At 39.9% G+C, this 27,549-nt stretch overlaps 1 protein-coding gene across 2 annotated transcripts in view; it reads left to right on the forward strand.

The window, feature by feature from the left end:
- MTHFD1L (methylenetetrahydrofolate dehydrogenase (NADP+ dependent) 1 like) overlaps window positions 1-25,561 on the forward strand; it is a 148,801-nt gene extending 123,240 nt beyond the window's left edge. For both annotated transcript variants that reach the window (XM_048298471.1, XM_048298472.1), the window contains 2 exons: window positions 18,901-19,009; window positions 22,605-25,561. In XM_048298471.1, the coding sequence (XP_048154428.1) occupies window positions 18,901-18,990 (90 nt within the window). In that variant the 3' untranslated portion in view covers window positions 18,991-19,009; window positions 22,605-25,561. The remainder of the gene's footprint in view (window positions 1-18,900; window positions 19,010-22,604) is intronic.
- Window positions 25,562-27,549: the final 1,988 nt, after the last annotated feature.

Here is a 27,549-nt window from a genome sequence, read left to right on the forward strand (position 1 = left end):
TTATTGAAAGCTATAAAATTTGTGTTAGCTGTTTTCCTACATCATGATCAAAATTATCTCAGTTGTGTCTCAGTGGGTTTGATCATATAAATGTATTGCTGGTTACCCACAGTAAACCAACAAGCTGCAACTGTGTGACTAGCGCTCAGATAAACTTACCCATTTACACCCAAAGTGGATCAGGGAAAAAGCAGCTGTAAAATAAGTGCTCGTTTTAGTAACAATTGCTTTGCTTATAGTGGTTTTATAGGGTTTTTTTGTAGTTACTATTGTCCATAACTTCTAGTCAGTGTTAGTAACATTAGGTTACAATTTCATATAATCCTGTTTTTAACCCAAACAGCAGAAATGTTGATACTTGATACTGGTCTGTAGTGAAGTGGGAAAGGAGCTGTGGTAGAACACAGTGTGCTACTAATAGCACCTGATGAACTAGCATGAAGTATCATATTATTAATTGATTTAATGAGTCCTTAGATCCTATTATACTTGAAAGAAGGTTAATTGGTTTCTTATGACATAACTGCACTGGACTGTGTTTAAATGCATTATTTGATTATAATTTTCTTGAAATATCCACTTCTGAGGTTTTCAGTCCCCCTTCACTCCTCAACCCCAGATATGTAGTTCCTTTTGCTCTGAAGCATTTTAAGAGCATCAGCTCAAAGCACAGTGTTTCTTCCTTGTTTACATCCCTTGGGTTAGCTGTGAATGGTGCTGTGCTGGGCACAGTCCTCTTCTTGAGCTAAGCAGAATCATGCCCGTCCTGGCTGACAGTTCAGGTGGTAGGTAATGGTGGATGGTGCTTGTCTGAAATGAGTGATCAACTGTAATTGGTTTGGCACATTTATATTCCATATTAGTTTCCTCTTTTTTGTATAGACTGTATGAAGAGTGGCATGGAAATATCAAAATGTATTGTTTTTCACTGGACTCTAAAATAAAGTTATTTTCATCAATTGAGAGGACAAGTGCCAGAAGGGTGGATCAACTTCCCTGCAAGGCTGTGTTGGACACAGCCCTGCCTCACAGACAGGTTACATTACTGCAGTTGGATGCTCTGGAAGGCCCTGCCATAAAGGGAAATATGGCTGCTGAAATAGTCATGCTGTAAGTCTCAGGAAGGCAGGCTGGGGCAAACAGCCCACGCACTGTTCCCAGTGCTAATGCTCTGCAGAGCGCCTGAGCAAGCTCACCCAAGGTTCCTGTCCTAACAAGACAAAGTACTGCATTGTATATGAAAGGGAAAGTTTCAAGCTGTTTGGCTGCATCCCCAAAATCAATTAATAGTGCTGGCACCCAGAGGTGGGGCACGCATGGGCTCTGCAGCACACACTGAGACTAATGTGCTGTGAACCACAGGTGCAGCAAGCCAGAAGTGGTAGGAGCATTTCAACGTAGTCAACCCTGTCAATCCATCCTGTCACTCATCATTTTGCTTTGGGATAGCAAAGATAGATTTCTTTCTTCAAAAAGAAAGAAATAAAGTAGAAGTCTCATATAAATTAAAATCATAAACTGAAAGCTTATGTGAACAAGATGGGAAAACTTCACAGAAATTTTTGAATAAAAATGGCAATACAATTATTTTTAACTAGCTTCCTTTTGACAAGAAAACTTTCCATTCATAGGCATTCAGAATAGTGGGAATACTTACCCACACATATGGGCATACATACCTACCTACCTGCACACTACATAGACTTAGTGGTAGTATACAATTAAGGATGCTTCCACCTCTGAATTTACATATTCAGGAGAAATTAAGTCATTTAAATCAAATTTCAGAAACACTCACAAGTAGGTTACATTGTCAAGAATCTGTATGCTTTGACTACAGTAAGAAGCAACTGGTAAGCATTCATGGGAATAAAACTCCTTTGTGTATCCTCACATTCATTTTGATTGGCAAATAAGTTATTCATCCTTCACAGTGGCTCCCTTCCTGATTATAAGAGTATCTTTTATCCTTCCTTCTCCTTACATCTCTTTTCCCCACCCCAGTATATTGGATATGCTGGAATAGAATCAAATGTTAAAGTGGTATCGATACACAGTGTAATGCGTTTTAGGATTTTTGCATCTTTGCTGGAAAACAAAACATTTTGGATAGTTGGAGAATTATTTCTCTGATGAAATGTTGCAGATTTATTTATCTGCTTGCTTGTTTATTAATTATTTGGATTCTCCTTTGGGTGTCTTCATCCACAGTCTTTCTTAACCCTACTCTGTATATTTTACACCCTTGTTTTTCAAAAAAATGCCAAGATGTTATTTTCATTAGGAATAAGGAGAAGACATCCAGGATTCATCCATTTTACCTTTCTGCTTGCTTTATTTTTAGCTTCCCTTGTGCCTCATTTAGAAAGCAGCAGCTGTTTCACATTCTATATCACATGACATCCTTTCTAACAAGCCACTTTAGAGCATCCTTCCCTCAGTATTTTGAGGGATGAAGAAGAGACTTACCGGTACTTTGCTGCTTCTTTCTCATTGCACCATCATGAGCTGGTAATATGTCATCTATGTGGTGCTGCTCTGTATAGTCAGAGGAACAATTTAATTAATTTTTATTAACAGTCCCTTAATTGAATTTTTGAAAGACAGATACAATTACAAACACAGCACAGGAAGAGCATAGGAAGAATGTCTGGCACAGCTATACAAATATACAATTGCTTCAAATATTCCCCTGCTGTTGAACAAGACATGTAGTCTGTAAAGGATTATGTGTAAGAGGGAGAAAGATACTCAGAGCAATACTGAAGCTTATTCAAGTGGTCAAAGCCAGTAGAAAAGGGAAAAAAAAGTCAGACACATGAAGTCACGAGTGCCTCCAAAGTGCAGTGACTCCTCTTCCCTCTCCCAGACACTCAATCAAAGATAAAATAAAAATTATCCTAATGCCTGTGCTCTGGAAGAGAGAGAGAGAGAAGAATCCTTCAGGAGAAAGAGCCAACGTGGCATTACAACCCTCAAATCCCTAAGAGGTGGGCATAAAAAAGTGGGGACCACAAGAAAATAAGTTTTCCTAATATCTCCAGTTGTTCAGTTACACAAAATGCCCACATTATGGATATGCATAAGGATCAAGTCCCATAGCTGTTTTTCCACTGAGCTGAAGAGTTGTTGCTATTCCTGAGTTGCCGCTTTTATTTCCTTTTGAATCTGTTTTAGGATAACTTCCTGGTAGGATACACTGATACAATACCATTAAAAAATACCTTTTAGTGAATGTGCCCTGTCTTCAAGAGCTCACATCCCTTGGCTTATTCAGCATGTTACCCTAATTTGAATGTAGAAAGGCCATCTGCAAAAGAAACCTGGTAGTTGAGCAAGCTGTGTCAGTCAGTGACCATGCTTCCTGAATGTGCTGCTGCAGACTCTGTAGTAAGAACTTTCTTAGTTTCTTTCATCTTTTCCTGAAGGAAATGTCAGCAAACATTTCAGATTGTTTAAATGCCTTTTCCTAATGCTTTACATGCACTTTACAAAATGGGCACAATTGAGAGACTTGCTTTACTCCCTGGTAAGAAGGACTATGATGGGAGAACTGGTGAATATAGACACAGACACCCACCACACAGATGCACATCATGCTGGAATGAGGTACCATCAAAATTTAAACAGAATGGCTGCAAGCAGTCATATTCCAGGATAGAAGTGCTTTTTTTCTAGGTAAACTGAATCTGCTCTGGAATGTTAGCTGAGCCTACGTTTACTTTTGCAACTGGAAAACATTTAAAATCACATTTTTCTAAAGGGAAAGCAACTTTTTTCTTTCCTTGGGTTGCTTAGGCCAAATGGACCATTTCATTAAAGGTATGTTCTAAACTCTGTTTCCCAGACACAAAAGCCATGATAATCCAAAAATGTGTCTTCTTGTAGGCCTTTCAATATTATTTCCAGTACAGTTAAAAAAAAAAAATAGTAGTATATGAGATGATTCCCAGATAACAGCAGTGTAATGTCTAGTGGTTTCATTTTCCAGGGATATACTCATAAAAGTTCATTTTTAGGGGTCTAAAGTAATCTTCATTTTATGGGGCAATTAAAGACTTTTGTTTTGATGTTGTCTGCTGTTCTCTGTGGGATTGATTCAGAATCAAATACATACTGTAGAGGAAAATTCAGCATGACAGTTTGCTGCTGGCATTTTTCATGGAGAATTGCAGTGTGCTCCCAGATGGAAAAGAAACTTACAAGGGAGTTCTGGTTTTTTATAGGTCTGTATTATAGCTAACCATTCATCTACTTATCACTGCAGGTACATGGAACACTGCCTGGTTTTGGAGTCTTTCCACTTTATAAAGTACAAGTTATGTTAATATTTTTTGACACTTGAGTAAGAAAAATTCTTACATTTTATCAAATTCAAGACAACTGACTGCCCTTTGATTATTTCCAGACCCACATAGTATCAGTCACAAAGGTAATACAGTATGAGATTTAGGGTTCTGACAGACATGTGTCTACAAATGAAAATCATATTGCTGGAGCTGTATCAGCCTCTGCCTCTCTGAAGGATGGCCATGCCCTGAGTGAACATCTGATTTACTTGTGAATCAGCTCCACAGCGGTTACAGTTTGCTATATTTAGTGTTTTGTATATCACTCCAAAAAAAAGAGGTGGTTGTCCAGAAACTGGTTGAGAAGTGACCAAGGTATTTGGGCAGCAAGAGCTAGGGAAGGGATGGCAAGAGTGTCTGTCTCAGCAGTTGCTCCACATCCCGCTGTTCTTGCTGGTAGTCAGTCCTAAAACTGGCGCAGTCCTTTGGTGAACCAGGGAGTGGTCAAACGGGCTGCAGACGTGCCCTCTTGGCAGCAATTTGGGTGTAGGTGCCTGTGCTCTGGAAGCTGTCAATCTGTGCTGCCTTGGGGAGGCGCCTGGGCTCTCAGCCCTGCCTGCCTCAGCCCTCTCTGACGGAACAGCAGTGTGATGGGCTGCCTTTTGTTTCCTTGTTAAGGGGTCTTCACTAGCAAAGAGACCATAAGCCTTAAACATCAGGATGAGTTAGGCAAGGGTCAAAATCTTACGAGAGGAAATGAGTAACAAGGACGTCACAGACCATCTCCTATGTTATTTGGAGTTGTGCCCTGGGTATGTCATCGTTTTCCCTTCTCTCTCACTGAATCCTCTTTTTTTATATATATTTTTAATACTAGCCTTAATGACAGTGAAATGGATGAGTGCATTACCTGTTAAATGCCAGCTTCCCCTTGTATAGCATCTATCTGTAAATGCACTTAGAACAAACATTTGCTCCCAGAAATTACTTCCTGAGCTGTGCTGGTTCTTTCAGTGTCTGCCAGGCTTTTCGTCACCTTCCCCAGTAATCCCAGCAGGTCCACAAAAAAGTAAAGATCCTTATTCATGTGACATTGCAGCCACTTCAGCTGGCTTGTTGAAACTCAAAAGTTAAAACTGGAGGAGCAACGGAACCCTATTCACAAGAAAGAGAAAATATTTCAGTTGTGAAGATTATCGTGTATGTTAGGCATACATAACCCAGGTTACTTCTACATTATAACCTGGATCCCACGAAAATTAAATTCATGTAAAGTACCTTTTTCAGCTGAAATTTAAATTGGTGGGTAACTAGACAGTAATCTTGGAAGGCAGAACGCTACAGAGACTGTGATACAGCTGCACATTAATATGTGGCCATTCCCTTCTGAAAACAAAACACTGAACTGGGTTTTAAATAGCTGCTTGCACACAGTATGACATATAATATTTTGCATAGGCTTGCTGACATAAAATGTGTGTTTAGAGCTAATGGATGTTATCAGAGCTCTGCTGTTATACTTGAATCAATTTGGCAAAAGATTCATATTCTTTAGCAACTTGACCACTTTCTTTCTCTCCATTTAATTAAAATGTCTTGGATCATTCTTCACAGAAACAGTTTTAAGACTCTTGACATGTTAACATGTTTCTAATATTTGAACTACTGAGAAAGCCAAGAATTTTTATGTTGTCATGTTCGTATAGAATTTGTATCTGTAAATCTGAAGTCTTGTGAATTTCACAGACTTGTATTTATACCTGTATTATGTCCCTGTGGTGTTATGCATAATTTAAAGGTTATCTGAAGCCCCTCCGTACTTCCTGGAAACTAGTTTTTCTTTAAAAATACTTTTCAGTCTGTGAAGAGATGCTGCCAGGCATTTATATTAATACTTCTATAAAAGAAGGAAATACTTTCTCACATGTGATTAAAATGTGGAAGTCATTAACACAGGAAAGCCACTGAGTCCAGGAATTTAACAAGACTTCTGAAAGGTTATAGCCATCAACAATATACAGGGTTGTAATTAATACAAGTAAGTAATTTGGAAAAAATGCTAAGCATAGCATTGAGGGATTCAGTTGGTCTTCAGCTATCAGCTCCCAGCTGGACAGAGACTGCTTTGTCAACCTCCATAGTTTTAGGTTTTCTCCGTACAGCATCTGGCACCAGCCAGTGCGCGAGACAAAACCCTGGGACACACACATTTGCTGTGACATGGGACAAACACGCTCCCTGCCTGCCTTCTGGCTGATTTAAAGCGTGTAACTTCTGTAGTCATTGATCACACTGCGCCAGCCCTCCGTGCCTGCACAACGCCCTGCTGCTCCGTGCGTGTAGGGAGCAGGGCATGAGGAGCTCTTATTACTAGACTGAATGAAAGGAAGATAAAAGATGATGCTTCACGAACAAATAAAGCAAAGTAGATACAGATATTTCCCACCTTCTTCTAGGTTTGACAACTCTTTCTCATTCCTGTATTTGAGCCATGGCCAGGGACGTGCTCTGCACTGTCCTGCAGGGTCATGCACAGTTGCAGCAAAGCAGCAGGAAAACAAAGGCGAGAGAACATGCAGTGGTGCACAGGGAGCAGAGTAAAGCCTTTTCTGTATGCACCAGAGAGAACCGTCATGCTGCTGGCACTGCACATGTCAGATTTCCTTTGTGTCTGAGACCCTGAATGAGCTGTGCTGACTGTAGAGCTCTGCTCCAGACTGTAGGAAAGAACATCAATGCCATTGTATTTGGCACCTGTAGTAAAGATGTGATGCAGGGAGTAGACATGGAAAATAAGCACTCTGCAGGTAATCTGTCCAGAATGGGATCAAGGCATGCTTGTGACAGCACGAATAAGCTTCCTCTGAGTTTGTGAAGCTCTTTGTCTCTTTAATTTTCTCAGGGGCGGGGGGGGGGAAGAAAAAACCTAAATTTCTTGATAACTTTCCCAGAAATAAAATCAATTTAAAAATAGCTTCACAGTCAGTATTTATTCTCACAGTCTGAGAAATGCAATGTGGAAGCTAAGATAAAGCAGCCTTTTCCTACAAATAAACAAATAATTTTCAAATGATAATGACTACATGAATTCCAGTTGCTGGAGGGGATGCTGATGATGAGATTGCAGCAGGATCCATGGCTGCATTCAAGGGAGAGCACTCTTGCTCACCAGCAGCCTCTGTTCAAGAAAAGTGCCCAGGCAGGTGGGTATCAACACACTGCTGGGGCACTGCAGCTCTTCAGGTGAGTTTTGTGTGCCATCTTGGGGGCATCTTTATTCATGGGGTCACCAGGAGGAAAGGAAGAAGGCTGGACATCAGTGGATGTGTTACGGGTTGTGTTTGTTATGCCTGGGCTGAGCAGTGGAGTTGTAAATGATTTCTTTGACAAAAATGAAAGTTCATTACAGACTGGCTTTGTTTTGATTAGGAAGAGCTGGGGGCCTATACCATAAGAGTAAATAAAGCTTATGGATTTGCCTGCTAGTTTGTTCACTTTGGAATTAGAGAGATTATATTCGAACTGGTTTTTAATTTCTGTGTTACCTTTTTTATTTTTTTTAGTCTTTTTAGGATTTACTCTGTATGTGCACAAAAAACTTTCCATGATGGTGGCCCTTCTACAAATTTTTTAGTGCTTGAAAGGAAGTTCCCATAGACCGTGTCTGTACTAGATGTTTGTCAGGATAAAAAAGCGTTGTGCTAACTTGTGTTGGGATGCAGAAGTTCATTACCTTCCTTTTTTTTTTTGTCCTTTCATATGCTTCATTTGGGAAAAAAACTACCCACAAAACATCTGTTTGGGGGTTGGTTTGTTCTTCAGACTGAAAAAATGTGTTTCCAAATAGAGTTGATTTTAATTAGATGGTTTAACAACACTTCTGTTGCTTTTGTGAGTATATTGTTATCCCTTGTTTTATTATAAAAACTGTGGTTTGAGAAGTGACTTACTGCAAGTTCATAGAGAACAAATTGTGAGAAATGGGGAAAGTTGTATAAAAATGCTGATACAACATTCATTATGTAATAGAAGAAGATGTTTCATGCAGTGTTTTTTTTGAATTTCAGTTATATGAGACTAAGACAAGAATCAGTTACCAATTTCAAGTTCCATTAACCTGGCAGCACCTCAGCTCCTTTTGGCAAATCATTTAACCTTCTCTGCTTCCTATCTAACAATTTAAATGGGAGATCTTATTTTATTTATTTCCCAGGTGTACTTGAAGTATTTAATTCATGTGTGTAAGTACTTTGATAATAATTTTATTTATAAGAAAAATACATAAATCTTTATTATATTATGGAAGGATATACGTTTGTAGGATAAAAACTGTGCTCTCTATCAGTTAACAAACTTTTGTTTGATTTCCTTTGACAACTAAATCTATCTTGACAGCTTGTTAACGCGTGGTTCTCTATCAGTGAACAGAAACTAGGGTTTTAATATCTTCTTAGAGAAACTTTGAAAATCAGTACTGCCATAAGAGACTTAAGTCCCACATTCATGGCTAGAATTTTTTCTGTTCTCCTTACAGCTATTAGTGCTGTTAAGATGGCTTACAAAGGAGCTGGCTCTTCTGAATGCTTGAGTTCATCACAAGTCAGTAGCTTTCAGCCTTTTCCAAAGCATTTCTATGTTCCTCCATTTTCCAGGAGAAGTGTGAGCTCCAGCACAGGTTATTCAAGGCCTGCTTTTATTTGCAGCTTTGTGAAGACTTCTTAAAATAGTGGTTCGATAGACTAGAGGAGGGAAATTGCTGATCTAAGTAATACCCTTCTTTTTTTCTATTTTGTTCCTTGTCAGTGGGGACCACAGTACATTCTGGTGTGATTCTAGAGGACACACTGTATTGAACAGTGTGTATTGCCAGAGTTCCGTGACGGAATTGTGACTCAGAATATCTGATTTACACAGACAATTTAATAATTTGGTGTCCTTGTATCCATCAAAGCTGGATCCATTCTGAACTTCTGGGTTAGGACCAAACAGAAAGGAAAAGTTTTTGAATTCCTCAGTGCAGCTAAGATGGCATTGACCACGCATATCAAAGCAGTAATTTGTCTGGAAAGCAATGGGGTGAAACTCTGTAGGGTTAGAAAGCACCCACATCCAAAATTACAATATAAGGTGCTTCTTTGATTTGTCTATTTCTTGTTTGCCTCAGTCTGTCACAAAATAATGTATATTAAGTGATACAAAGAGAAAATAATTTGTTTCTCCAAACGAGTGACTTGATAAAGTAGATATAGAAACTTGAACTAACGAGGTTAGAGATGCTCACAAGTCAAGGTTTGTACATGATGACAGTACAGTGATAGTGACTGATGCTGTTGGTGCCCACCACAGTTGATCATTCTTTGGGGACAAGCTTCCCAGGCTCTTCTTTCTGACACTTCCCATGATATCTACAGACCAGAAAGCTGAACTGCACCTGTGAAGTGTACATCCTAGCTTTTATTGTTTCCCAGTCCTGAAAACTAGCTTGTATCTGCTTAGATGGGATTAGCAAAGTATAGTCACCTCCTCTTCCACTTCTTTCCACTTCTGTTGTTTTGAGGTGGTTTCCAAAAATCTGATACCCTTTGGTATTATTTGGTATTATAAAGGTCATCACTGGCACTTAGTTTAAATCAAGTAATGAGACCAAGCCAGTTTGGCAATTTAACAGTTAAAAAGAATTAATTTTTAAGGAGTCCTTTGCTATAATACCTTTATGTTCTTTAGAAGCACTTCTTCCCATATTTATACACACACACACATCATCTTTGCCTGATACGACATTTCCTAGGAAACTTTACTTACTCAGTATCAGTGGATCCAGTTAGTTGTAACCAAGACGGCTGGTATGGCAGCAGTTTTTATGTGCTTTTACTCACCACAGTTACACAATCTTTTTGGATTTTTCCACATTGTAATTTGCCATGAAATGATTGGATGATGCTCCTGATGTTCTTCTAGCATGGTGTGCTGAGAAGGGTAAAGTTTTTTGCATGTTGAGCACACACATTTGCTTCACATAGTCTACTGCTGCCACCATCTCCAGTTCCTGGGCTGTAATTGAGGTTTTCTCAAAGCTATGAAGCTTTTAACCAAAATGTCATTGTGAAGATCAGCAGCACAAAGTGGGACTTGCTCCCAGGGTTTGCAGAACAGCACTTCCAAAGAAACACTTGCTACAAAAGAAACAGGTTTCAGAGGAAATGAAGGGTGCCCTGTCCCTGAGCAAATACAAGGCAGCTGAGATGGGTCACCCAAGACCTCTCCCCTCCAAATACCACAAAACTTGCTCTGTTTTCAGCAGAAACTGAGCTGCTGGCACAGTTTGGACACCTCCTCTTTACCAGGAGACCCAAACACTGAACAAAGCAGGAGAATTATGTACCCATGAACATCAGATGCTTTAAATATTCCTGTTGCTGAAACAGCCCTTGAGAAAAATGCCTTTATCCTCTGGATTTATTCCTTCAGAGGCATGTTTCCAGCACTGTCTGATATACTGGACACTTTTCAAGAATGGGAACAGCCCTGGGAGCATCTGACATCAAGACTGAGCTGCAGGGAAGGATTTCTTCTGCATGAGGAGGTGATTTTGTACAAGAGGCAGTGAGCAACAGTCCTCTGCCAGGGGTTCTGTTTAAAGCCCAGGGGGAAAAGGAAAATCAGGATGTAGGCCTTGGTCAAGGGAGCAATTACTTCTACAAATGGATTTGAGTGGGCTGGGATGAAGGAAATGTTATGGAACAAGTCACCTGGAATTTGTAGTTCTCATTTTTTTCTCTCCCCCTTCATTTCCCTCATGAATGGTTGTTTTTTTGAGGGTTTGTTTGGTTAAGTTGGGTTTCGTAGCTTTCATTTTTGTAGCATTTTGTTTATCAATAACCCTGTGTAGGGCAGAATACTCTGTGAAACATGGTGTGTTGTGGATTGTATAGAATATAGTGCACTCAACTAACACCATCTAACGTGCTACCTCAGAGAGGTGTATTTTTCAATTAAAATTTAATATATTGTTTCCACTATGCTGTTATCACGGGGACCATTTTCTTCTGCTTCAAGTGTAGTTTTATAAATTCTAAGATGAAAATGCATTGAGAGAACTCTGCCAAGAGGAACTGCAGTCGTATATGTGAGTCATAAATATTTTACTTAATTGGGGAAATCGCTCATTCTTGTACAGATTACATCTATTCCTAAATATTTTATTTAATAGCTAGGAAAATCTCTTTTTTGGGTCTTTGGTGCTTCAGCACATCACTAATAGCAGCATTTGAGTTCCAGTGGTATTACACTGACTGATTCACCAAGAAAACCCTTTCTTCCTTTGGGATATGCACCCACAGATCTCTCCAAAAGCTGTACTGGACAGATGTGGACTATTATGTGGGTTTTGATTTTTCCCTAGGGTGCCCAGGAGATCACTTTTAGGTTCAGATCATTTCCACTCAAGATGACTAATCTGTTGGGTCCTGGTAATCCTTCAGAGCATGTAGCAGGGCACAAGTTGCTTCTGCCTAACTTGAGCACCTGGCAGCAAGGCCAACTAGGATTGTATAATCAATATTCAGTACTTTTGTAACTTCATCCAGATGCTGAGAGCAGAGGAGCAATGTCCATGCATTTTGTTGTTGTAAATCCTTTCACAAAAATTGAACAATTGCCAAGAATGTGTAAAACATCAAAGTAAGAGGAAATTATAATACAATAATTGATGCCAGATGGACTTCTACACCTGATATCAGTCAATATGCCAGTGAAAAAGTGCCGTTTATTGCAAGGAATACTACAGCATATGTCGGGATAGCATCAGCATCTTTTCAAACATTATTTTAACCATTTTGAAAGTTGCTAATGTGTTGAGTTTCTTGCTGTGGTTGTTCTTAGACATTGCAACAAGATCCTTTTTTGTTAAAGATTTCCTGAGAAGGAAATATGATCTTCACTCTCCCTAACTCCTGTGGTCATCATCAGGTTTGGCAGAATTTCATTAAAACTTACAAGTAAGCCATTATTGAAACACTGACTAAAAATCATTGGTTAGCTGCTTTTAGAAACCCTTGTTATCTTCAGGCAACGAAAAACAATGAGATAATATTTTCTTAAACATTATGTAGCTATTAAAGTAAATTTTTAAAATACATTGCCATTTCCAAAGCTGAATTTATTAGTTTGTAAAGGTTGATATTTTTTGGAGGAAGCACAAGCTTGCCTCCATTGTGTATCTCCTTTTCCTAATATGAGATTTGGAGGTTTGTTTGCTTTTAAGAGGTGGTGAAAGGTCACTTGAGCATCAGTTCAGGCTTTGGTATGGTATTGTTCCCCTCTGTAATACATGGCGGGTGGATGAGATGAAAACTATATTGTGCATGTTTTGTTTTGGCCATTTTGTTCTGATGTTTTTCTTGTAATTATGGGGGGAAAAAATGCTGTTTTCTTAACTATTCTCTTTTGTTATTTTCATGTAATTTTATTTTTTTCCATCATTCAAAACCTGAGCTGCCTTTGAAGTGATAGAGCTCTGCAGATTGGAGGAATTTTCCAGTTCTGTGGAACAAACTTCAAGCTGATCCTGGAGATACTTAGTATACGCTGCCTAATTTTTCTGCACCCTTTTCAGTGCACACCGAGTGCCTCTGTGTCCTGTAGGACACTCCATTTTGAAGCTGAAATAAGTGACTGCTCACTGGAAGTGTTTGTACAATCACATGCTTCAGAGTGCTGTAGTCCTACCCACTGCCTTCATTGCATGGATAGTCTCATGAAATATTTCCAAGTATAGGTTTAAAATGGAGAGTGCAGAGACCATGAGGGATCCAGTAAAAAGATCTGCACACGCTTCTCCAGCCATGCAGTGCAGTGAGGTGACTGTTAATCTCTCTCTCCTGCTCCATGGATGCAATTCCCCAGGTGCCAGCTTCCAGTCTGTGGCCAGCACCACACGTGTAAGTGGGAATAATTGGCACTCAAGATAAAGCGCACCTAAAGGCAGGCAGGACTGGAGACCTGCAAGGATTTCTTCAGAAAATTCTTCCATTCACCTTTACATGCCCTGAGACTGACAGATGCACTGGAGGGGAGCAAATTTCTGGTGGTGGATCTGTCTTCCAGAGCTCTAACTCACACTAGGAAACATTATTGAAACCCTGAAGTGTAGCTCCTTCATGCCGTGCCTCAGGATTCCAACAAGTTCTGGCACGATGACCATAATGCATACAGGTTTACAGCACTATTTATAAATCTCTTGAGTTTCCTCTTGTATTGTTTCTTGCTGAGGGAGTGTGGGATGTGCAATTCATCCCATCAGATTTTATTGAGGAGTTATCCGCAGTCATGTGCATGCTGGATTCTCTTGAGAAACAACATCTGCTTTCTGCAGTATTTCAAGTTTGAAATGGTTGTGAGTTGTCATAGCTTGTTTAATTAACAAAAAGATACAATTAAATAATGCAAGTTACTTGCATTTCTTGTCAAACACAGTATTAACTCCATAAGACACAGAATAGGGAGGTTTCCTCAATAAGCTATTTGCTGATTTTTCAGTATTTTCTAATCAGTTGTTTGCCATACTTTATGTAAGTACAGATTCCTCTGGTTTTCTTTCTCTCTTCAACAGAAACCATGTTATGCCTGTAAAACAGACACTTCTTGTCTTATAGGTGAAAAAGACACTAAACATGGTCCTCAGGACCATCTGTTTTGCAAATCGTGCCATTGTGCTGACCCTGTCAAGTCAATCTCATGTTCTATTAGGATCTTTTCATACAGATAAATTTTAAAAAATGTAGATACATATATGGATGGATACACACTTGAAGGCAAGATGTGTCAACCACTGATAGGTATTTGTATGATAAAAAAAGGAAGCAAAGCAGCATAGTTCCTCTTGGGACCATAACAAACCTGGCTAGCAGAGTCTTGGTGCTTGACTGTGTCCAACTGTTATGTAGCTCTTATGGCGAACTAAAATTACAAGTCAACACATAACTGTAATTTAAATGAAACTCAGTCACTCTTCCAGTAACAGTGGATGCGTTTGTGGAGAGGGTGTGGAGCAGCACTTTCATATGACTTCCTTGAAAATAACTGGCATTCTCCATTTGTAAGGAAGCTCATTATGGTTTTTTTGTTCAGTCATGTAAGTAAACTTCTGGAGGATCATAAATGCCTAATATAACAGTAGCCTTCAGGCATTCTTAACTAAAACTGTACTTTATCTCTCACCAGCTGTGCATTTCCAGGAGCATAAATGATCCTTAGGATAAGCTGACTGTAAGACTTGCTGCTCTTGCCTCCTAAACACAGAGAGCCGTAGTAACAAATAGCACTGTATTTATCACATCATCTTTCTGCAGTTGATTCGCTCTCATGGATGTAGGGACAGTTGCACAGTTTGTAGATAAAATGGTCTGTTCCCACAAAACTAGTTCCTATTAATTCCTAAATTACTTGTATAACTTCTTTTTCCTTTCTTCCCTGCATAAAGCATTCATATGAGTTGCATTAAGCCTTGGGGTACCAAGCTTATGCTTTATATTTTCCTTCTCCCAGGAAAAGTCTGATAGTAGCAGTTTTGTTCGAATTAAGTACTGATTATTTCAGCTATCTAAATCCAGTTTGTGATTTTCAGTGGATAATGTGCTGTCATTCTCTGCTTCCTACGCTGTTCTTTCTCACAGCCACGCTGTGCAATGTTGCACAGCTACCCATCTATAACCCAAACGTTGTTACATTAGCGTGGAGAGTTGTGCTGATCTCTGGGCAATATATAGAGGATGGATATTTTATGAGATGCCCAGCAAGCTGCTGTATGGCTATAAATTTCTGTGGGTTTTTCTCGTGCTGTACATACCTGCCAATTACCAAAGTGATTTACATTTTAAGCATATTTTCTCTTTCGTTGTTCACTCTCCTTTTTTCAAGTTTTAGAACTGGAGTAGTTTTTAGTGAGTAGTTACCTCAGAAAGCCTTGGAGAGGTGGAGATAGTCTGCTCTGCACTGTGCCGGTACGGTATGTGCTACAGCCACAGGGTGGTTGGCTTTCCCCCTCCATGCACAAAAATCTGGGCTCTGGTGGCTGAGGTCAGGGAGAGGAATGCCTCTGGATCATGCCTGCTGGAGTAAAGACCAGCCTGTGAACTCACTCATTAATGCCTTCATTCAGCATCATGGAAAATGGTGAGAGGGGAAGAGGATCATCCTGAGCCTGTGACCATGTGGAAAGCCAGTCAGGTGAAGCCTCGCTGCAGCCTTGCAGCAGACTGAGCCCTCTTTTCTTTCCTGCCTTTGTGATTGAAGGAGAGAAGTGGAGGGCTAGAGAGGGTATAATCAGTAGTAATCTCCTCAGCCAGCCAGCCATCTCCTCCTATTGACCTTGAAGTAATGAAAAAGGGATAGATTCCTCTTCATGTTACCTCTGTGTGTCCAGATAATGAGACCAGAGAGTAATGATCATAAATCTACATAGCTTTGCCTGTTTGAAAGTCTGGGCCATAGGAAAAATGACAGTACATAGTTTATTTTCAGTCTGCAATTCACCTAAGTATTTGTCCCAAAGTGTTTCTTCTGGAGGTTTTTTTTTTGCCTTGTACTTCATTTTATGCAGCAGTGGTTTTAATTCAAATGAGCCTATTCCCTTTTGTTGAATTCATTTTTCAATATGAGAATAGTTGTATTTCCCAAACCAGCAATAAACTGGTTCAATATTTGCATTTTTTTAAATGTAATAGTTTTTCATTAGTTAATACAGTAGAGTTATACTGGTGTAGAACTGTGCCTGTGAAAGAAAAAAACAAGTCCAAAATACAAAATACATATGTAGGACTTGTATTTAATATTTCTTTAAAAAAAAAAAAATTAAAAACAAAGAAAAACTCCTCTCAATTAGCTATATTTAAAAAAAAAAAAAAAGTAAAAAATAACTTGGAATTTGGGAGTTTACTTTCAGATGTTGAACTGCCATACACAAAGTAACCAGAAAGTTGTCTTTGGCAATTTGTTCATTCCCCTCCCAGTGAGATGTAATTCCTTAAGGCAGTTCCTTGTCAAACATTAACTTAGAAACTGGAAGGAATCTGAGACAGAAAATAATTAAGTAACCGTAATGATGTAGTAGTCCAACTACTGTGGCCAATGGGTAAAGGATAGTAGCAAGGTGTTTTAGCACTTAGTTACATACAAGGCAGTGTCGGCCAATAAATGATGTAACGCAGTCAGAGGCAGGGTTCGGTCAATGCAAACTGACAGTTTTGTCTTTTAATCCTACTACGTACGATAACAAAACATCAGGAAGGACTATATTTAAAAACAGAGGAAATGTACTGAGCCACTAGAAGAGCTTGTTGCATTGTTTTTCCTCTGAGCTAGATCTCAAGGGAGATGAGGGCTGCACCAGTACCGAGCCCCCCAGGCACCTTTCCCCCTTCTCAGTGTGGGATTAACCTCTGAAATGGCAGCAGCATTCTTTCTCTGGAGTAAACAGGACTGTGCTGGAGGGGTCTTACATTCTGCTTGTATTCCCATGATTGAGTCATTACATGAGTGTTCGGAGCAAAGCTGAAGCATAAGGGAGATCCTGACCCTCGCAATGAATGTGCAGCTTATCAGGTTGACAGAATCAAACACAGTCTGACCCAGAGCGAGGGGAGTCTGTAAGTCTGGCACTCTGGAGCAGCTAGGATGGTGGTCATAAGTTTTTCCTCTTTCCAGGACAATTATCCTGTTGGAGCTTGCCTTTGGCCAGAGAAAACACTGTAGCTGAGCTGTGCTTCTTGGGGAATTAGGGTGGATAGAGGGAGGAAGTTGACTGGCTCTGAGCTCTCTGCTGGAGAGCTGGAGGTGATGGCTGGCCACAGTGTACTCTGGCTGCTCCCCTGGTGCAGCCTGGGGCCTGGTGGTGATCTGGTCATCTGATAAGCAGATTTAGTTCCTACCTAACCTAGATTTAGTTCCTACCTAACCTACCAACCCTGGCCACAAAAACATGCATTGACATCAGTTCAGTGTGTTGAATAAGGTTGGTTGCAGTAAGATGAGTGCCAGAGCCAGCTCCAAGGGGGAATCATCCTAGGGGTTCCCCGGGTGAAACTGTCCCTTTTCAGCATGAAGACATACCCAAATCTGACCTTTTATGTATGTTATTGTGTTTGGAGTGTTTCTTGTACTCAAGCCAGTGTAATTTTTTTTTTCTACACAGCCATGTTTGAAGGTTACCTCCTGTGGTCAGGTTAAGTACCAGTTTTAATGAACTCTGCTGACTTGCCCCAGTGAAAAGTTTGTTCCTCAAAATCTAGCAAATAAGTTTTAATGCTTAAAGACTCCCAGCCAACAAACAGTCAAGCTAAGTTGAATTCCAGGTTTGTTTTCAGAGATGGTAAGGTCTTTCATCAATTTAAGTATTAATATAGGGCCTATTATAGCAGGGCCATTCTCCACTTTCTCCACTTACAAGGGTAAGATATCAGAAGAGTTTAAGGAGTCATTAAGCCCAAATGCTATTTTTAGAGTTCCTTGAATTAGTGGAAATACAGTGAGATATTCAGGGTGTGAATCCAAAGTGACCCAAGTTGATCCAAACTGGCCCTGTTTTAAAACTGCCCCACAGGCACAGCCTTTACCCTGTGCCAGTGGTGGCTCTGGGAATGGGGAAGCCCTTCCTGGATTAAGGGGCTGAAACAGGAGAAAATGAAGCAGATCAAAAAACAACATTATTCTGCCATACCTGCTCTCCAGACATCTCCTTTGCAAGGGAGAAGCAAGGAGTCCTGAGGCAGGGAGTTAGGAAATTGGCAAACCTCTGTTTTAAAGGGGTTTAAGCTATTTTGGACCAGCACCTCAAGATTTCCATGTCAGTCATGTGCCTTTAATTGCTGCTAAAAATGCCAGTTTGAAATAATAGTGTAAGTAGCCTGAGCAGACCTGTAGGTAACTGTGTAATTTAACTCCATGAAACTATTGAGATGTTTAAAAGTATGCAGATGCTAGTGTCTTATGCTAGATCAGGATCTTAATTATGCACAGTTTGAGATAATTGGGTTGCTTTAGCTTTGTATCTCAACCTGTTAATTCTAACTACTAAATTAGGATTCAACTGTAATTCCTGTATGTTTAGTAGAACTATTGCAATTTGCTCCTGACATTAGGTAAGTGTTGTGATTAATTCTGCCTCTGTATTCTGGTTTTCTGTGGGAGAGGTCTGAGTGCAGTACATTCATATCACCAGGTAAATTCAGACAATTACATCTTTGCCCTTTGCTATGTGATTTTTTTTTTTTTCAGGAGATAAAAATGGATAAATGTTCTGGATAAATATTTTGAGGAACAAGCAAATCTCAAAGGGTGTTCATTTTGTTACAGAATTTATTCTTAGGTTGCTGTGCTAGCCTGTATTTTGTGGCTTTTGTTTTCTCTTTCTTGTCTTAGAAGCTCATACTTAAAAATTCATCAAAGAAGTACCAAGTTTGACTTTTTTAACAGAAAATGTGGTAAAGATCACATCTGTAGTGGAGCCTGTGTTGAACAATCCAGCCTTTCTCTTAATCTAAGGTTTACATGCAAGGCTAGACTGATTATCTGCTTACAGGTGCAGGAGTATAACTGAATGTGTTTGTTTCTACAGATGAGCACCATGCCAGGACTGCCCACAAGGCCATGCTTCTATGACATTGACCTTGACCCCATCACAGAGCAAGTGAAAGGATTGTTTTGAGAGTGACGTCCAAATTCAGGTCAGTCAACAGCCTTTATTTTCCTGTTCCAGCTCGAGGGAGGATGTTTGTCCCTAGTATGTGTATAAGAAAGGTTGTCAGGAGTTTATCTAGGCTCTAGTTTCAGTAAGGATTTCACACACTTTGGGGGTATATTTCATAATGTGCACTTTATCACATGGGTTTCTCATTTGCTGAATGGTGACTGGCACTTTGCTGGTGTCCACTAACGGTGCCTTTTGGATTTCCTGGCACTGTCAGTTTGGCATCAGGAGGAGCCAGCTCTGCAACTGTACCACTCTTGGCTGTGGAAAAAAGCCAGTCTGAAGAAACCATGCCATCTTACTCACCTCAAAAGAAGTACTCTTTGATACTACAGTCACGTGGCAGTGTGTGTGTCATCACGTAGATATCAGGGAAGATACTTCTCAGTTTGTTCATGAGCTCTGCTTTGTTTTTTCATGTTTTGTTTTCATAACTGCTGTCGTCTGTCTCAAATGGTAATAAGCATTTCAGGAATACAAAGCTGTCCTCTTAGCCTTTTTTTTTCATGCTGGATTCTCTCTCTCCCTTTTCCTCGAAGGTTGCAGTTCCCCCACCACCCCCTCCCCTTCTCTAAGTACTTAATCTTCTTGGTGTCCTGCTTTAATTTTGTGCAGCACATGTTCCTCACTTAAAAATACAAGATGTTATGAAAATATTTCATGCTACTCCATTTTAACCTTTTAACATAATAAGTGGAGTAAGAGAGAATGTAACCCTGACTGAAACAAACCATGTGTGCCTGTGATGGGATTCTCTTCTTTCATCACTTAGCTCTCTGCCCCAATAGATTGGTCTGGAGAGCAAAAAGGTTTTTCTTTTTTAAGACAGAACAACACTATTACTGTGAGCCAACAGGACTGTGATGGGACCCCAGATCAGCCACAGCTTTGAGGTAGATGTGCCCAGGTGCTTCAGCCTTGCTTTAGCAATCCTTGCCTACCGTGGATTGAGAGAAAGGGCTTTCATTTTCTGTTTCTGTGTTTTGATGGATTGTTTGGAGGAGGGGAGAGGTTTGCACAACCCAACCAGACCAAGTGAACTGTTCACTTGCCCACATGTGAATGCCACAAGATTCACATCTGGTGAGAGCAGATTCTGCCAGTTTGTGTGTGCCAGTCAAGACAAGTAAAAAGCACTTAGCTTGAAAGTTAACCTGCATGCACAGGTAATTACTGCTCTGTATGCAAACCATGCCTGAATATTCTGTGGCTGGGTAGTGTTACACATACCACTCCTTGGCATATATCCCATTTTTGTTACTGATACACATGGTATGTCTGACAGCTTCATGCATACATATTGATTCATCATGTGTCAGCCATGTAATTGCTTCTGAATCATTTGAAATTACTGTAGAATCCTAATGTAAAATCTATATGCAGATTCACATAGCCTGCTTAATTGGGTGTTTATTGCCTAGTCTTACACAAATCCATCCAAACCAGGGACTGATGAGATTGGAAGAACAACAGTAATTAAGCAGACAAAATACTCCATTCCAGCTGTGAAGGCCTTTCATTGGAAGCTGTGCATGAAATGAAAATGTTAAACTTGGCTTTTAGTCAGTGATGGTGTTTTTTGTCAGATGTAAAAAGAAATGCTAATGAAGTCATGGAAGCATAAGAGTCAGGTAGGAAATAACACACATATCCAATGATTCATTAAGTTTAAGCCTTTAAAGAAAAAACCAGCTTGATCATATATATTTTTCATCAATATAGGCACATACCTGTGTTCCTACCTTTAACAATCTAAATAAATGCCTTGAGACTGTGGTAATACCCAGTGAGCACCACACAAGGTAGTCAAGTGTTCATTAGCTCTAAAGTTCATCTGGTTCATGTGCTAGATTTGTACATTGCTAATTTTGGAAAAAGAGAGAAATAATATTCCCATGTAGTCTTTACTCCCAACTTTCTGTAGAGAAGTTTTGTAGCATCCTTTGTTTTCACACATTCACTGAAGTGAACCCACACTGTAGGTGATACTACACTTTGAGATCTTTGTGGGTTTGTTTCTGTGATGGCAGATTGAGGGATTTTTTAATTTAATTTGAATTCTTCAGCATTTTAGTGTATGATGTAATATTACTAATAATATGGTGTTGTGCCAGCTCATTAGTACTGATTCAGATCTTTAAGACATTTTAATTGAAAAATATTTAGAGATTTGTGGAAGAGCTGCAGATGTTTCATTATAAACATGCCTGCAGAGCTGAGAACAGTTGTTTTATTGTGCAGTTAATATCCTCCTCTGCAATGCATATCTTCATCAGACCTGCACAAGACATACAGGCAGAAGTTCCTGCTTCTCGGGATGCTCTGTGAGGCTCTGGCTGAGCTGAAACACTGGGTGTCATTAGCCACTCTGATTTTTCTCTACCACTTCACACCAGTCATTTGAATATGCTCTAAAAGTCATAGAAGCAAAAACCTTATCATAAAAGTCAACTCTGTTTTTCTCTGTTGACAAATAGCCAACATATGGACACACAATATTGCAGTCTCTCTGTAGGAGCCACACGATCTATCAAAAAAATGAAACATTAGTACACAGAAATTAACCCAAAGGAATTTGGCTAGTCCTTCATCACTGGCCACTGTCCTATTTAAATTATACTGCCCAACTCATACACTGAGAAAGTGGAAATTGTTTCCTTAGGAGCTGTCTGTAGAAAGCACCAGTCAGAATAAGACTTACATGGAGACAAGTCTGCCAAAAGGAAGAAATTTAAAGAAAAAAAAAAAAAGAAGTAATATTTGCACAGTGAGGGGAAGTCACAAACTGGACCTGCACAAGTAAAGTCTGTTAAGGACCCTTGTGAGTTCTAAGGATCCCTCTAATTTAATCAGTGGCAGTAGGTGCCTGCTCTTACTGTGCCAGTTTGGTTCTCTGAGTATCTGGGTTGATGGTAATGGGGGAAATTGTCCTGCTCAGTTGGTTGTGATTTCGTAGGACTGCCACTATCCACGGTGTCTGATGTATTCTCTCACTCTTGTCCTCTTCAAAACTGGCAGAGCATTGGAATGATTTTAATACACAGCATGAACACTTTGCTGCCCCCAGAGCTCTGCCTTTGAGCATCTTCATGGCCATAAAGAAGTCCATGAGGGCAGGACACCAAAACTGATGTTCTAAAATTACAAACTATTTGTTAGATGTTTTCATCTTAATTTATTCAGATATGAATAAAAAGTGTTTTAAGACCTTTCCTTTGCATCCACAAAACTGATCCTATGAACAAAAAAATTACTTCTTTTAGTCTCATTCCAGTCTCATTCCACAGTATTGACTTTCAGTCAGCAGCAATTACTACAGTAATGTGCAGTCTGAAGCCTGTATCATGCTGGAATATGAGTACAGATTTTTGTTTCTCACCTAGTAGGGCTACACAGATAATAAACAGGAGGTGCATATGGCATAACTATACGTTTTTGTTAATTATGGTTAAGGCAAAAATATCCCATTTCACTGAAGCACTCATTTTAGGTTGTGATGCCTTTTTTGTTTCTTTAAAGAAAGCAAAGATATCTTGTTGCAATGTATAAATTTCTTATCTTTGTCATTTCAGAAGCCTGAAAATTAAGAACTGCAACTTTCCTGTTTCCTGCAAGTAAGAGACAAAAAATGAATCTGAAATATTCCTGTAATGTGTCTCTGGAGGAATGTCAAGATAGACCAAAGAGCAAAAGTTTACTCTTTCTTCAAACTAGTTTTTATGATGAAATATAGCTGTAAGGTTAAAAAAACCAAAAAACCCCAACCCAGCAAGCTAAAGTTTTACTCGCTGTCATGCAGGAAGCTCTCTACTGGGGCTTACGCTTGTTTGTGGATAAAATGACATTGAAAAAGAGCAGTTTTTCAACTCAGAGTTTTTGTCTTTTCTCAGAGGAGTGTACAGAAGTATTTCCTTTATCTTGGCTATCTAAAAACTTGCATAAACATGATTATGCAGTGTGACCAAGCCTATTTCTCTCTGAAAAGTACACTTTTGCTCCTGGCATTCGAGAGCTGAAACTACACACAGATTAACTGCACATTTTTGAGTTATCATCAAGTGTTGCTCTGGATGCATTTGGGCAACAGCCAAGCTTCAAGCAAGGAAGATATTAAACAGAGAAAGAACAGAGCATGTATTTTGTAAAAGGTTTTTAATGTATAATTTGTTTCCTTGTTGGGCAAAGATCTTTTGAAACACTTAAGCCATAGCTGTCTTGTATCCATAGGTCTGTCTTTATCCGAAGCATGTGTTACAGGCTGTCCGGTTGATTATGTGCTTGTTGTGGCGAAGCTGGTTGTTCAGACAGGGCATTGCTCCTTCTGAAGCACTGTTTTGCTCCCGTTCATGGCTAATGAAGCCTCCTGCTGTGCTGGCTCCCGACCTAGAGTTTTTCCCTGACAGTACACAACGGCCCAGTAACAACAGAGTAATGTCCATCAAGCAGGGATGCAACAGGGCACAGCTTGTTTCTGCTTCGTTTTACAGGTTTTAACGACCATACTTGTAAACGTGGAGGGCATTTCCATTTGAAGGGGGTATTCAAACAAATTGAATTGCAAACCATGTGCTTTAATTTGTCTCAGTAACTTTATTTTCCTGGTTTTTCCTAAACCTGTAGCAAAACAAGCCTTAGGCACAGGATACTGCCTTTAACTTTCCAAGCTGCTACTCCTCAGGAAACTCTCGCTGACTGACTGTTGGTTCCTTCAATAACAAAAAATGCGACAGAACAATAGGGTGAATCGAGACAATAGGCCATTGTTTTTTTTAGGTAAAAAGCGGTGAAATAATGATGAGAGAGTTTATTTTCCTGATGACGTTTTCCATCCTGTCGCTTTGCTCTGCTTACGCACATCTGCATGTTATGGGCTTTTGCAGTGTAGCCTTGGTTCCCTTCTACAGAGCCACATTTGGAGACTTAATTATCTCAGGAACTCTGTAGTAATTGAGGGGTTTGTTTTGGTTTTTAAAATCATGCTTTGTTATTTATAAAAACTATAATTATGGACAGTAGAGCAAACTGGGGACAATTAATTGTCTGTGCCTTCCTTGGAGGAGCATGGAAAGGTCTGCTGACTCCATTTCAGTGCTATTCATAGCATGGTCCTCCAGCACCGTGGGGATTGCTGTGAAGATAAATTTAAACGTAAAAACTAGAGCAATTTAATATTTTATCCTTACTAGATGATAGAGCTCATAACAGCCCAGACTGTGGGTGCTTTAATTACACTGGGGCATGACAAACATGGTAAGTAGAAAGTAAGACTCAAGCTCTCAGAGCTGCTGGGAAGAGAGATTTCTTATATTTTCTATTAAATTGTGCCACAAAATACAACTCAATGCTATTCATACACACAACAGTGTTGTAAATTAGCCTTGCACACACTGATCTATCTAGTTGAGAAATAGCCAAAGAGTTTTAGAAGAAAGTAAGTGTCGTTTCAAGACCTAGTTTTCCTAGTAGTTTCCTTACAAGAAAAATAATGACGTTTTTCCCTCCATTTTGTCCAGAGAAGTTCAGAAAATACATAATTGTGCCTTTCTAGGAGTCACTGTGGTTCCCCTGCAGGTGCACTGGAATTGTCCCTATGCAGTGTGGGATACTAAATGTGGCACTAGCCGATTGCCTGTGAAGCTTCTGTATGGATGTGGATGTTTGAGCAACAAGTTTTATAAGTCATCTCAAACTGCTGTTTGATAGCTTCTATAGTGTTGTCTCCATATTATCCCTTCAGGCCACACGCACTGGGACCATTTATCTGACCCATCAGTCTCTCCCTAAAACACCATTCCAGCTCATTTAGTTGAGAGTTGACAAACATCCTGTAATTTTTCTACTGTCATGTGCACAGGATTTGATATATTGTTTAGCTAGCTTTAGGAAAGCTGAAATGGCCCACTTGTGTTTTGTTGTAGCTTTTCCCGCACCCCATCTAGTTAACTAGCTCCAAAATCTCTCAAGCTACTGCATTTTTGGTTCTTTGTCATGATCCAAAGGGATTGAGCTATTGGCCACCAGCTGAGCTGCAGAAACTGCCACAATATCTTCCCTGGGGCCACCCTGATTCTGAGGCCTTCATCCCAAAGAGTTTAACATGAAAACTTTTAAGTTCAGTCTTACTGGTAGGTGTACTTGTTACATGGATGCGACTGCGGCTGTGGGACTCCCGCCTTTGGATCTACTCTGAGCAATGTCGTCACATGGCAGAACCACAGCTTTATAAGGCAGCTTGCCAAGCTTCTCCCTGCGTCTGCTGAAGTGTGTTTAGCACCATGCAGTTGTTTATTATCAGAAGATCTGCTTTTTGTAGTGACTGAATACTTTGTTATTGGTACTGCTGAACTAATTCTGTAATGACATTGAAATACTTCAGAATACATGCAACAGTTTCTTCATTTGTAGTTTAAAAGTCAAGTTTCCAGAATTTCAGTTGCCATGAGCATGAAAATAAAGTCTGTGTGCTAGCATTTAGTTTGCACAAGTGGTGCCTGTCTGAATTCATTAATAAAATACATCCATTATTTAATATTGTTCTCTCTCTCTGATCTTGTCTACTTAAATGGTGACTTTTTTTTTTTTTTTTTTTTTAATTCCTCATAAGCCATTTAGTCTTGTCATGCCCATATCTCCAGCTAAACACAGCTGTGCCAAGGAAGGAGAGGAGCTCAGCCATGTTGTGGTGAAGTGCCAAACGTGAGCAGAGCATGGGACTCTTACCTGCCTTCCCAGAACCCAGGAAAGTGTTTGTGTGTGGCTGTTGCCACAAAGGGCCATGCACTGGAGCATTGTCCATGGGTCTTCTCTGTCAGTACAGTCCTTTTGAAGTTGGTTTGTGCTTGGGGAAGGACACACTAGGCTAACATCCTGTCTTGGTCCCAAAATATACTGCTGTTGCCTTTGGTCCTTGACGTGAAAGGCTGGACCAGATGCAAGGGTCAGTTGGACACTTTCCATTCTCAGTTGTCAGCTGGATTTGTGTGAAGTAGTGTCAGGTACAAGAATATTATCTGTGGGCTTCTCAAGGTAGGATTCAAACACAAGCAATGCAAAAGCTCCAGGAATTAAAGGTGTTAAATCATGAGGCCATAACACAGCAGAAAGCATCCTTCCTGCAGGGGCAGGAATTAATAAAATGGGGAAGGTGGGGGAAGAAATCGAGCATTGCAGGCATGTACTGTGCTCCTGTTTTCTAAATAGCTAAATGAAGTCTCAGCCATGTGGCTTGCATTAGTACTGGGTTTTTAACATGCTTCTCATGGCTAGATTTCCAAACAGCTTCTTAGCTTCTCTGAAATGTTTCAGCCAGGACGTTACCCATATGGAACAGGTCTCAAGCACTAGGTTTGTTCTTAGTGACCCCTGGGTCCACCCTGCTGACAGCCACCCAATCAGCCAGCGGTGAGTGTGGGAGGCATATGCAAACTCTCCCCTCCACTGAATTGCTAGGGTAGTGAGGGAGGGTGAGTAGTTTTACCCCTTTGAACATACAGGTTTTCATAGAATTTTCTTCAGAGAAAATATTTCAGAAAAAAATTTTAAGGCCAAGGTATGGCCCCCTGCTTGAGAGGGTTGGGATGGAAACACTGAAAGTCCCTTCAGGCATTTGTCCTGAGAACAGGACTGCTGTGCTATACATGTTACCATTCACTGCGGATTTAAGGCCAGAGTGTTTACGTAAAGTAAACTAAATTCAAATATTTTCACAAGTGTGGTCATAATAATAGCTCCCTACTCCATGTGGTTGAGTGTAATGTATTACATAGACACAAGCACAAGTACGAATCTATTTGTGCATGCAGCTTTTATGTAAAATCTTCAGTATTTGCTTCCCCAGTAAACTTTTTAACTTAAGCCCTTTGAGTAATGTTTGTGAGGAGCTAAATGTATCAGCACAGGCTCAACCAGGCAAGAGCCTGACAAACCTTTTTAAAATCAACCCTGCACAGGGTGATCTCCAGGTCCCTTCCAAGGTAAACTGTTCTGTGCTCCTATGAGCTGAGAGGTTAGCAGAAAAAGTAGCACTGAGGAAGCCCAGAGCTGGAATACACCCCCCCACACACACACCACAGGCACCTTAAGAGCTTCACTTTGCAGAGTACTAATAAAAAAGAGGATGTATCAAATACAAGTCATGCCCACTTCTATGCAATACACTAAATCAAGGTTTAAGTTATGACATGTTAAAAGCTAAATTGTTTCCCACTGGGTGATTTCCATCATGCTATTTCAACTCAATTACCATCAACATCTGGTCAAAGTTAGATTCCTAATGCCAAAGAAGAGTTTCAGCTTTTCAGGATACAGCCTGTTAGTTGCCCATATAACACAGCCCCTGCATGTTCTTATCATACACAGAGTTTATGTTTATTCTCCAGAAAAATACAATTATGGCTGTATTTGTACAAAACATGTATTATGTACATGCTGAACTATAAGAACTATATAAGAACTCCAGGGTATTTCCTTCCAGTTTCTTTTTTGAGGAAAAGCTCAAGGGGAAACCTGAGAGGGGAG

The sequence above is a fragment of the Corvus hawaiiensis genome, chromosome 3 (genome assembly GCF_020740725.1).
Source record: "Corvus hawaiiensis isolate bCorHaw1 chromosome 3, bCorHaw1.pri.cur, whole genome shotgun sequence".
Taxonomy (NCBI): Eukaryota; Metazoa; Chordata; class Aves; order Passeriformes; family Corvidae; genus Corvus; species Corvus hawaiiensis.